Here is a 12,439-nt window from a genome sequence, read left to right as displayed (position 1 = left end):
AAAAAAAAAAAAAAAAAAGAAAATAGCTTTACTAAGATATGATTCACATACTACACAATCCACCCACTAAAGCATACAATTCAATGATTTTCAGTATATTCACAGAGTTGTGCAGCCATCGCCACAATCCATTTTAGAATATTTTCATCACCCCAAAAAGAAACCTTTACCCATTAGCAGTCACTGTCCATCCCCAGGTACCTGGTGGAAACCATCTACTTTCTGTAGATTTGGCTGTTTAGGACTTTTTGGTGTTTCCACTTCTTGGTGATGATGAATAAGGCTGCTATGAATACACACGTCCATGTTTTTGTGTAGACATGTTTTCATTTCTTTCGGGCATCCACCCAGGAGTGGGACTGCTGGATCAGATGGTAATTCCATGTTTTACCTTTTGAGGAACTGCCAACATTTTTTATAAAACAGCAACACCACTTTATACTCCCACAGCAATGTATGAGGTTCTAATTTCTCCACCTCCTCACCAACATTTGTTATAGGCCTCTTTTATTTAAGCTATCCTAGTGGGTGAAGTGGTATTTCATCGTGAAATCCAGCAGTTTATTTTTGTCCCTTCACTCGTTTTCGCTTACGCTGCCCTCTCCATTAGTCTGGTTTACTCTAGCTCCTTAAGTGTTCTTGTTCCTCTTATCTTCTCCATTCTTCTACTACCTCTATTTCAGTTCTGGCCTGTTCATCTTGCTAGACTAAAGTGATACGGTCTCCTAACTCATCTTGCTTCCTTAAAATTCAACAGTGATCTTTTAAAAAATGAAATCTCATGTACCTATTAGATATCTGCACTCCCATGTACCCTGCAGCGCTATTCACAATAGCCAAGATATGGAACCAACCTAGAAGCCCATCAATGTATGAATGAATGAAGAAAACGTGGTACATGTATATATACAATGGAATACTACTTAGCATTACAAAAGAAGGAAATCTTGACACTTGTGACCATATGAATGAACCACTATGTTATGCGAAATAACCCAGGCACACAGAAAGACAAATACTGTATGATCTCACTTATATGTGGAATAAAGTCGAGCTCGCAGAAGCAGAGAGAAAATGGTGGTTACCGGAGATTAGGGAGTGGGGGAAATAGGAGGATATTGGTCTAACAGTAAAGTTTTACTGAGGCCGGATGAATAAGTTCTGGAGATCTAATGTACAGCCTGGTGCCCATAGTTGATAATAATGTATTTACTAGTTAATACGAAATTTGCTAAGAGAGTATATATCTTGTTCTCACCACACACACACACACAAAAACAATGTGAAGTGATGGATATGTTAATTACTTGATTTTAGTAATCATTTCACTACATATATATATATAATATAAAACCAAACATCACACTATATACTGTAACTATATACAATTTTTAGTTGCCAATTATATAGCTCATTAAAGCTGGAACCCACACATCTCCCCAAAAAACACTGAAAAATGAAATATGAAATCATGTTGCACACTTGTTTAAAGCTTCCCTTAAACCTTTGTTCTCTCCAGAATCTGGCCCTTGTCCACCTGCTCAGCACCTGTGCTCATCACATCCCGCCCCTGCACCAGTAAAGTCAAACTTCTAGCCATTTTCTGAACAAAGTCGGCTGCTGCTTCACATCTTGGCTCGAGTCCTCTGCCTGCCTGTGTAAAAGGTCTTATCTCATGTGTCCTTCTAACATCTATTCATTGTTCAAGACTCAGACTGGGCGCGGTGGCTCACGCCTGTAATCCCAGCACTTTGGGAGGCTGAGGTGGGTGGATCACGAGGTCAGGAGATCAAGACCATTCTGGCTAACATGGCGAAACTCCGTCTCTACGAAAAATACAAAAATTAGCCGGGCGTGGCAGCGTCTGCCTGTAGTCCCAGCTACTCGGGGTGCTGAGGCAGGTGAATTGCTTGAGCCCAGGAGGCGGAGCTGCAGTGAGCCGAGATCGCGCCATTGCACTTCAGCCTGGGCAACAGAGGAGACTCTGTCTCAAAAACAAAAACAAAAAACAAAACCTCAGCCCCAGATGGAAATGTGACAGTGTCACATGCACTCAGCATAAACCACTTACCAGCTACAAACTCTGTTCCTGCAAGTTCTGCAGTAGCAAGGAAGTCATCAAGGGAGCTCTCTTCAGTCACTGACTGAAGATTAAGGCGACCCCAATCATAGCCATCATTGAGTTCACGTGTGTGCAGCTATGAACAAACACAGGTGATAAATACAGATGCTCGCTTCTGCTCTTGGCAACTTCCTTGCAACTAGTCTATGGTCTTGAGGATGATCGTAGTCCCTTTAGAATCAATACTACTCATGGTTAATGTTTAAAGGAGCACGCTCTTACCTCATAATAGGCAGTTCCCTTTCGCCATTTCATTAATTTTCAAAAACTTTTGAGGTGAATTTTATTGTATTTCATTTCACTGATGATGAAACTAAAGCTTCAACAGATAAAATAACTTGCCTATAGTCGAAAACTAAATGGCAGAGGTAGAACTTGAACCCAGATTGACTCTGCTAGTCAAAATTAGTTAAAACTTTATCTGATATAGTCCCACAATAAGAAATACATTTTACATAGTGACCCAAAGCTGTATGTACATATAATGATACAAGCATTCAAGCACCATTCCGTACAGTAAAATGGAAACAAAAGAATACTGAAGCCACACCCTATTACATGTAACACATTCTGATATTTCTCTGTCTTGCTGGGGAAAAAATAAAAACAAAAAAGCTAGTTGCAAACCACTAACTTGATTTCCAGACACAACCCAGAGTTTGATAACCATCACCCTAAGCTATATACTTAGTATAGGTACAAATAAAAAAAAGTGCCAGGCGTGGTGGCTTGTGCCTGTAACTCTAGCTCCTCACGAGGCTAAGGCAGGAGGACTGCTTGAGGCCAGGAGTTTGAGATCAGCCTGGGCAACACAGCAAGACCCTGTCTCTCCAAAAAACAAACAAACAAACAAACAACCAGGCCTGATGGTGTGCACCTGTAATGCCAGTTACTCAGAGATTAAGGTGGGGGATCATTTGTGCCCAGAAGGTGTAGACTGTAGTGAGCTGGTGAGGTGTGATCACATGAATGCACTCTAGCCTGGGTGACAGAGCATGACCCAGTCTCTGAAAATGAATGACTGAATGATGAAAAAATAAATACTAAAGGCCAAAAGTTTAAGTGGTCATAGAATCAGCAAAAATAAGGAATTAGGATTCAATTCTTCACCATTCATGTTCAATCTTCCCACTATTTCCTAAAAGGCTTCATTAATAACAAGTTTCTTCGAAACTAATAAAAATTACCAGTAATCTAATCTCCAGCGTAACTCTGACCTGATGAATAATGATAAGCACTCTGTGCTGTTTACTCTGTAGACTATATGGATGAAAGTCAGCTGGTATGACGGTGGCACACGGTTAGTTAGCTCCAGGGGCACACTTAACTTTAGTACACGATCTTAGAACTCAAACATTCTCATTCATTCCTGGGGGAATGAATGGTGAAAATAACGACTAGAATGATTAACACAAGTCAAATCACTTGATTCATTTTTTTAAAGATCCTTCTATAGCCTAGTAAAATATTAGGTCCTGTCACACCTGAAAAATGAATGATTTATCTTTGAGCTAAACCACTAGGGGGTGCTTCGCCAGGGTGAAGCAAGGATCTGAATTACTCTGTATTTCTGGCAGTAACCAACCGCTTCTGGAGGATCCATTCTTTGAACAAATCAATACAAAAACACGTTATGTCTATTTCCTGCTCTGGAAGTTCCAAGCACTTCAGTGGCTTCTTGGGCAAAACACAAACGTACTCAAGACCTGGCACTGAAGACGCTTCACATTCTTACTCCACACCTCATTAACACACTAACCCTTCTTTGAAGCTTCTTCTACCCTTGAGTTCTGGGCCCTGCCAGGAGGAGGGCCTGCTACTTGGCTTGGCAGAAACTCCAACTCATCCTTCAAAACCAGGCTGAGGCGTCCCTCCCGCAAAACTTACCTGACTTTTGACCCCGAATTTTGCAGCACTCAGGCTAGACAGAAAAAGAAAGATGACATGGTCTGTCTTACCCAGGAGTCAGTGTGACGACGGCTTCGGCTCCGCTGAGTCTGATGGCGCATAAGGGCCCGTCCCAGCGACCCACCGGCCGTCGTTCTCCTCCGGCCCATGGCAACTCCACCGCTGGACGAAGCTTCCCCGCTCCGCGCGTGCAGTTTCCGGGATTCACAGCTCGATCCCCGGAAGTGACGATAGGCGAGCCCAAGTAGTTCAGGCTCAAACTTGAGAGGGGGAAGCAGAATGACTTGTCCTAAAGTGCTCTTTTTACGTCTCGAGCTTGCCAGCATTATAGAATATAAGTGAAAAAATGGTTCTGGAAGCTTTTCTGTAGATTTCCTGGCGAACGTCTCGAGTTTGGATAAATGACTGAGTTGAAAGAATGGTCCATTCTTGATTTGTGCGTCGGTCTTTAGCGTCCGGCGAGAAACTGGCGTACCTCGAAAACATGGCGGCTCCTATTCGCGGCACTAGCTCCGCCTCCCGCCGCTTCCGTCAGAAGGACGCGGAGACTGGGAGGAAGAATGTTTCGGTGGCGCTGGAACGGGGGAGGTTCCCCGCGCTGGTTTTCAGCTGGCGTCCCAAGGGGTGGTCTCTCCGAGGTCCAGCACAGCGGCTTTTTGTTTACCTAGCCGTCCCCAGCTGCGAGGTGGGGAGAAAAGTCTTCGCCTGGATGTGAATTTGGAATGAGAGGCTGAATAGTATTTCCAGAGCTTGGCAAGGTTGTAAGGAAAGTTAACAGGAATTGACTTACGCTTTATTTCAAATTTAAAAATGTTTTAACGGTTCTAGTTACAATTTCATTACCCTTTTTAAAAATAATTAAAATGAAAGTGAAAACAGTGAGCCAGCTCCACTCCTAGAGGCCTGGGCTTCTGTTCCTCACTTGAATGTTTGATTTCCCTATAATTGGAATAATAGAAAGTCAGCTTAGAATTGGCTGTGTGCTGGTGAACTACATTCTCGTTGATCCAGAGAACCATCTCTTTGTTTTGATGTTGAGAGAGAGGAAGCAGCTTGAGCAAGTCATAGACTGAGTGCGTGTGTCAGGAATCAAGCCCAAGTCTTGTCACTAGGCTGTACACCCCTGGGGAGGGTGGGGAATGAGGGTTGTTAACATGTATTATTTATTTATTTATATTTTTTGAGACACAGTCTCGCTGTCCCCTAGGCTGGAGTGCACTGGCATGATCTCAGCTCACTGCAACCTCCGCCTCCCGGGTTCAAGTGATTCTCCTGCCTCAGTCTCCCGAGTAGCAGGAATTACAGACACGTGCCACCACACCCGGCTAAAATTGGTATTTTTAGTAGAGACAGGGTTTGGCCATGTTGGCCATGCTGGTCTTGAACTCCTGACCTCAGGTGAACGCCCACCTTGGCCTCCCAAAGTGCTAGGATTACAGGTATCAGCCACCGCGCCCAGCCAAATATGTATTTTTAAATCATAGGATCAAGGTAATGCATATATTACCTAGCATAGCTTGATTTAGCCATTCCACAATGTACACATTTATCAAAACATGCTGTACAACGTAATATACAATTTTTACTTGTCAATTAAAACAACAGTCAAAAAGAAATAAAAGAAATCATAGGATCAAGAATCCATTTAACCCAGGGCTTCTCACACTTTAATGTGCATGTAAATCCCCTGGAATCTTGTTAACATGCAGATTCTGATTCATAAGGTCTGGGGTGAGGCCTGTGGCTCTAACAAGCTTCCAGGTGATACCCGTGTTACTGGTCCCTGGGTTACACTTTGAGTAGCAAGAGTAGTCCACTCTTGTCTGGTGCAAATGAAGACACAGAAGTGGACTGGCTAAAGGTCATAGCAAGTTAGTATCAGGTGAAACTGGGTCCAGACTCCCACCCATTCTGAATTCCCTGCCAGGCCCTCTGTGTGCTACACCTTACCCCTCCTACTGAATTGAAGTGAGTTTTGGGAAATGCCCAAGGGACTGCTGACAAGCTGTGAAGTAGTTGGCAAGTCTTTGAGAAGGCAGAGCTCACAGATGAGCAAAGGGATGCATCAGAACATGATTTCTCCCATTTCCCAATTTAGAAACAGTGTATCTTTAAAATCCTGCACATAATCTCCAGAAGGAAGATATGAAGAAAACCCATGAAATAGAATTAGTAGACAGCTCCTGGCATTCTCTCCAGAGCTAAGTGGTTAAAGATCAAACTAACTGATGAAGTACGATTAGGTAGATTTCACATTTTGATAATAATACTAGGTGAGATAAAGAAACTCACCATTGCATTCCTAGAGCTCAACCAGGAACTTGGGACTTCATCCTAGTTTCCTTTTTCAGATTTTGTTGCCTCTGGAGAAAATGAACACTTTGGTTTTCCACTGTTACTTTTCTAAGGGCTTAAAAAATCTTGACCAAATAAGACCAGGTGTGGTGGCTCACGCCTGAAATCCCAGCACTTTGGGAGGCTGAGGCGGGTGGGTCACCCGAGGTCAGGAGTTTGAGACCAGCCTGGCCAACATGGTGAAACCCCGTCTCTACTAAAAATACAAAAACTAGCCTGGTGTGGTGGCACGCACCTGTAATCCCAGCTACTTGGGAGGCTGAGGCCGGAGAATTGTTTGAACTCGGGAGGTGGAGGTTGCAGTGAACCCAGATCGCGCCACTGCACTCCAGCCTGGGCAACAAGAGTGAAACTTCATCTCAAATAAAAATAAAAATAAAAATAAAAATAAATCTTGACCAAATAAACCAAAGTGATAATCAGGAGTGGTGAGGAGTCAAAAGGTCATAAAGATTTAATTAGCAGCAACTAGTCCTAGCTGACAAGAAAAGCATAGATAATTCTTGTATTTCTCCAGGATGTTATGAAAATCTACCAGTGACAGACAATTGAGTCTCTGTCTTCTTATCTGGTTAATGAGGCTGATAACAATTCCTGTCCTGAAGAGGTAACAAATGAGATAATGTTGCAAGGTCACTGCCTAGTAATTTGTGGGAGTACCGTTGGGCATAGCTGAACACATTTTCTTTCCCCAGAAACGAAGCAATGAAGGTGAAAGCCCAGCTGGATAATTGTTCAGTGAGAAGGACAAGGAGGAAGGGAATTGAGGGTGTTGATGAGACAAGATCATGGGACCCAGATGAAAAGGAACGAGGTAAGATTGTGGGGGAGTGATGATGGTGGTGATGAAGGGTGGAGCAAGGTGCTGGCTGCTGCCCAAGTGAGGGGGTTGCCACGATGAATCAGGCCAGGTCCCTGCCCTCCAACTGCAGAAGCCATTTCACCCACACACTTCAGGAACAACACTACCTAGCCGAACCCCTCTCCCTGCTTTCTCACGCCAGTGGAAACTCTCACCCACCAGGCTGGTGACTGGAAGATGGGTCAGATCCTCCCGATTCCCCACATAGCTGAACACTTCCGTTAAAGCCAGGATCCTCTGACAAGCTGGCTCCTGGAGGAGGCTGCATTGATTTGGGGACTGGAAGCCTGGCACCCAGCTTCTAAATAGTGACACAGGGAGTGTTCCCTATTCATGGGGTTGCATAATGCTTGATTTCTACTGCGTCTGAGCAAATGTAGTTACAAGCTCTGAAATCCACACCCAGCAACAAACTTTGGAGTTGCTTTCAGCTCTCCAAGTCCACGCTGTTGTGCCTCTGGGCTCCACATCTGTCTGAGGAAGGAGAGGAAAGAGTGGGTTGGTTTCTGTTTTGTTTTTCCTTTCATACCTTGGCCAAAAATGAGTTGGTGGCAGAAAAGTTGTTCCAAGGCGAGCTTGCAGCCTGGTCTCTCCTTGCTTCCCATATGATACACCACCTCTTTCTACAAGGACATTAAAAACAGTTTGCATAAGGCTGAGAGTTGTGAAAATAGATGTCTGGCAGCCTCTGTAGAGCGTACTTGAATCAGTAGGGAACCCCCCTATGATTATCTGCCATTCTCAGTTTATCCCTATTGAAAATGGGTGGATTCTCGCAGGAGTTTCATAATTCAGCAGATTTTTAAAAATCTCTTTAATTGACATATAATAAATAATTGTATGTATGTATGAGGTGGTTTTGATACATGTATACATTATGTAATAATCAAATCCGGGTATTCAGCATATCCATCACCTCATTTATCATTTCTTTGTAGTAAGAACATTCAAAATCCTCTCTTGTAGTTACTTTGAAATATACAACACAATATTGTCAACCATAGTCATGCTGCTGTCAGCAGACATTTATTGGTGGTTATTATATGGATTAATTTGAGTCCCTGTGCTCAAATATTGATTTCTTGCCTGTGCAAGGAAAAGTGACCTCTTGCTTTGGTGACACAGGCCCCAAGATCCTGTGTATTTGAACCCAAGAACTTTTTCTCAACTCGTGTTATGTATGGAATAGCTAGTGTCTTTTATTCACAGATGACTTTGCAGTTACTTTCTCCCTCTTGACAGTCAAGTGAAAAAGGGTATTGTTATTTTACTGCACTTTTAGCTGTAGAAGTTGAGACTCAATACAGTTAAGCAAAGTAAAATAAAGGAGGCTAAAAGTAGAATTAATAATCACCAACTCTAAAATCTGCATGTGGAAAGTCCTAGGTTTCTCCCATTCATTCATTCATTCACTCATTCATTCACTCATTCACTCATTCATTCACTCATTCATCATTGATTCATTCATCACAGGACTCTGAGGATTCAGCACTGGACAAACTCCCTGCCCTGAAGAGCTTACACTTTAGTGGCAACCAGCCTAACAGACTCAGCCAGGGTTAAAGAGCTCACTTGAGCCAGGTCATGGTACAGCCATGAAGGTGTACCACCAGGTAGACCGTACTCCATTAAGAAGGCCTCTGACCACCAGGATTTTACATTTTGTCTCTAAAAGTGGTCCGTCTCCTTAAATCACCATAATAAATATACTAATATATGCATGTGAACCTGGATGGTGCTGGAATGCAAAACTATGCTGTATGAGGACAAGGTGATAGAAATGAGACTAGTCTAAGGAGGGAGACTCTGGGGGTATGTGGGAACCATTTCCATTTATGTGGAAGACTGTCATAGGGAAAGGAGAGAAGACTGTTCTGAGTAGACACAAGGCAAGAACAACCAGAACAAATGGGTAGAAATCACAGGGATACAATTTTAGGTTCGATTTGTTGGAAACTTCTTACAATCAGAGGGGCGCAAAGATATATTGGACAACTTAGTAAGGTGGTGAGCTCCCTGCTACCAGAGGTATTCAAGCAAAAGCCATATAATCAGGTGTCAGATGTTCTAAGTCAGGTTCAAGCCTCAAAGTGGGTGTTGGAATAAAGAACTGCTAAGGTACTTGACAGACTCCTGACCCTGGTAGGTTGTCTTCCTCTTTATGCTATCCCTTGCCTCATTCCAGTATTTGAAATAGCAAGGGAACAGTGATGGCCTCAGACAGGGTGCCTAGGTTGGCAAAAGCAGAGTGGTGGCTTCACCATGTAACATGAGAAAAAGAGTACGTCTTGCCCTCATTGTCATGAGAGAGTTGAAGGTACCGCGAACCACCAGTTAGCAAATTCAGCCATCATTAGTCACAGATACTAGTAACACAAATGGAAATGTCAAAAATAATCAGTTTGAATGAAAGATCCATGGTTTCTGCTTTAAAGTTAATCATGTAGGGGTAATGATTTCTCCTCCTTCCAACTTCAGAGGGGACAAACCAATATTGACTGGTCCCTGCCTTTGGTGGCACTGAGGAGAAGGCTCACTTGTAAGGCTCATGGTTTCATCACTCTTGGCTTCCTTCTAGTGCCCTTGCATTTCTGCCTGGGCCTTGTCCAACGTTCCAAGCAGGCAGCCCATGAAAGGAGAGGCTCCAAGGCAAGGGGCATGGTGAGAACATTTCTGAGAGCTTTGGTCACAGGGTGGCCTCCAGAGTTCATAGACCTCTGACTTGTCTATCGGTCCTCTCTCTCTCTCTCTCTCCTGCCATTTCCTGCCATGGGCTCTGTTTTGATCTTTTGTCTTTTATATTTATTTATTTTCAGAGAGCTTTGTTGGAAACATGGCTTCTGTTTTGAGTTAATGGTGTCCCTTAAAAAGACATGTTCAGGCCTGGTGGCTGATGCCTATAATCCTAGCATTTTGGGAGGCTGAGGTGGGAGGATCACTTGAGCCCAGGAGTTTGAGACCAGCCTGGGCAACATAGCAAGACTCCATCTCTACAGAAAAGTAAAAAAAAAAAAAAAAAAAAAAAAAATTAGCTGGGTGTGGTGGTGTGTACCTGTGTTTCCAGCTACTCAGGAGACTGAGGTGGGAGGATCGCTTGAGCCCAGGAGGTTGAGGTTGTGGTGAGCTATGATAGCGCCACTGCACCCCAGCCTGGGCCACAGGGCGAGATCTAACCTCCAGTGCTTGTGGATGTGTCTTTCTTTGGAAAGAGGTCTTTTGAGATGAGGTTCCACTGTGTTGTGCAGGCTTGGTCTCAAACTCCTGGGCCCAAATGACCCTGCTGCCTGGGCCTCCTGAATCCTGGGATTACAGGCATGAGCCTCTCATTGTACCGGGTTTGGAAAAGGGTGTTTGCAGATGTAACCAAGTGAAGATGAGCTCATACTGGATTAGATGGGCCCTAATCCAGTAAGTACTGTTTTAGAAAGAGAAACATGTGGCTGCCTATGCAGAAGACAAAGAAGGAGAGGCCAGAGGCAGAGATTGGAGCGGTATGTCTAAAAAACAAGGAATGCCAAGGATGACAGGCAACCACCAGAAGCCAGTAAGATGCAAGGAAGGATGCTGCCTCCTCCCAGCCTCCAAAAGGGTGAGAGGATACATTGTTGTTGTTTTCAGCCACCTCATTTGTGGTAATCTGTTATGGCAGCTGTAGGAAATACCTGTAGCTTTCCTGTGATCTTAGAAATGAAGGAGAATTTGCTCAGCTCCCCAACAGGCAGAGAAGAGCAGCAGCATGCTCCGGGACCCTCGGCGAGTCAGGGCTGGAGGGTGGGGGTCAGGATTCCTTCTTGGCCAGTCTTGTGTACCTGAGCCTTGGCTCTGATCATGGCATGTCCCTGCTCTAGTGCCTCCAGTGACTCACCACAGCTTATGAGACACCTCCGCCTGCCATTCAGGGCCATCAGGAGTCAGGCCCTGGCCTGACCCAAACACAAAGAACATAGGCTTTGGAGATCTTAGGCAAATTTCTTAACTTCTCCAAGCCATGGTGCTTTCCCCCGGAAAAATGAAGAGACTAGCACAGACCTGACAACACTCTTAGGAGCATGAAATATTTGGACGGATCTGACTCAGCAGTGTCTGACATGCAGTGGAGCTCAGCTCCTTTGCGTTCCCTCCTCTTGCCCGGTTGTTGGATGTTCGACACTAACTACCTTCTGCATGGCTGCATGGGCTCTTTTCTTCCTCTGGACCACTCTCTGCTGCCTCTGTCTACAGCAGTCTGCCCATCCTTCCATGCTTGAAGTCCACTTCCTTCCTAAAGAGGGCCCTGGTCTGGGCACTGTTTGACTACAAATTATTTCTCCTGCAATGGGAAACGGGCTGCCAGACTCTCAGAGACCCAAGTGCGATCTCCACCACTACAGAGAGCTGTCTCACTGGTGGAGTCCTGTGACAGTCATGCTTGACTCTAACGTTTTTGGAGGCAGTGAGAGCCATTAGCAAAGTGCACTTTTCATTAAGGGGTCCAGCGAGTGGCCACTCAGTCCGGTCACAGGGGGGTATGTTTGGCTGTGTGCTCCTGTTCAGGCCATCAAATGAACCTATGAGCCCCAAAGCAGCTCTTCCTAGAGGGGGAGCAAACGAAGGATGTGGATCTACATATTTATGTGTTTAGAAGCTTTTGGCTTTACGTTTAGCCACAGGAAAGGGCCCTGGATTGAGATTCAGGCCACATGGGTCCTCATATTGGTGTGGCCACTAAACTACTGCATGGCCATGCACCTGTGCTGTCCCAGGGCCTCAGTTTCCTCATTTGTAAAGCCTGGGGAGGTTGACTAGATTATCTCGAAGGGCCTTCCAGACAAGGCTCTTCCAGTTCTGACAGTCTGTGCTCATGACGGTCCCGTGACTTTGAAAATAAACACATGGTTAATGCTCATTCTACAAACACTTGCCACACATTAATTTGGTGACTGGCATTATGCTAGAAGTTGGGGATACAAAGGGTGAATAAAATACAGTCAACAGCCATAAGGAGCCTGTAGTCTAGTAGGGGAGGCAGAGAGTTAAAGACGATATTATAGGCCGGGCGCAGTGGCTCGCGCCTGTGATCCCAGCATGTTGGGAGGCCATCCTGGGCAGATCACAGGGTCAGGAGTTCGAGACCAGCCTGGCCAACATGGTGAAACCTCGTCTCTACTAAAAAAATACAGAAATCAGCCAGATGTGCTGGTGCGTGCCTGTAA

The 12,439-nt window shown here is 44.6% G+C and overlaps 1 protein-coding gene across 2 annotated transcripts in view; it reads right to left on the bottom strand.

Moving 5' to 3' along the window:
- Positions 1-4,488, bottom strand: part of LSG1 (large 60S subunit nuclear export GTPase 1) — a 29,261-nt gene extending 24,773 nt beyond the window's left edge. For both annotated transcript variants that reach the window (XM_011961208.1, XM_011961209.1), the window contains exons 1-2: positions 4,081-4,488; positions 2,072-2,198 (exon numbers count right to left, since the gene is read on the bottom strand). In XM_011961208.1, coding sequence (XP_011816598.1) covers positions 2,072-2,198; positions 4,081-4,356 — 403 coding nt within the window. In that variant the 5' untranslated portion in view covers positions 4,357-4,488. The remainder of the gene's footprint in view (positions 1-2,071; positions 2,199-4,080) is intronic.
- Between the last annotated feature and the right edge of the window lie 7,951 nt (positions 4,489-12,439).

Source organism: Colobus angolensis, unplaced genomic scaffold, assembly GCF_000951035.1.
Source record: "Colobus angolensis palliatus isolate OR3802 unplaced genomic scaffold, Cang.pa_1.0 Scaffold54, whole genome shotgun sequence".
In the NCBI taxonomy this organism is placed as follows: domain Eukaryota; kingdom Metazoa; phylum Chordata; class Mammalia; order Primates; family Cercopithecidae; genus Colobus; species Colobus angolensis.
Note: the sequence above shows the minus strand (reverse complement) of the source record. Positions and strands in the feature narration are given on the sequence as shown.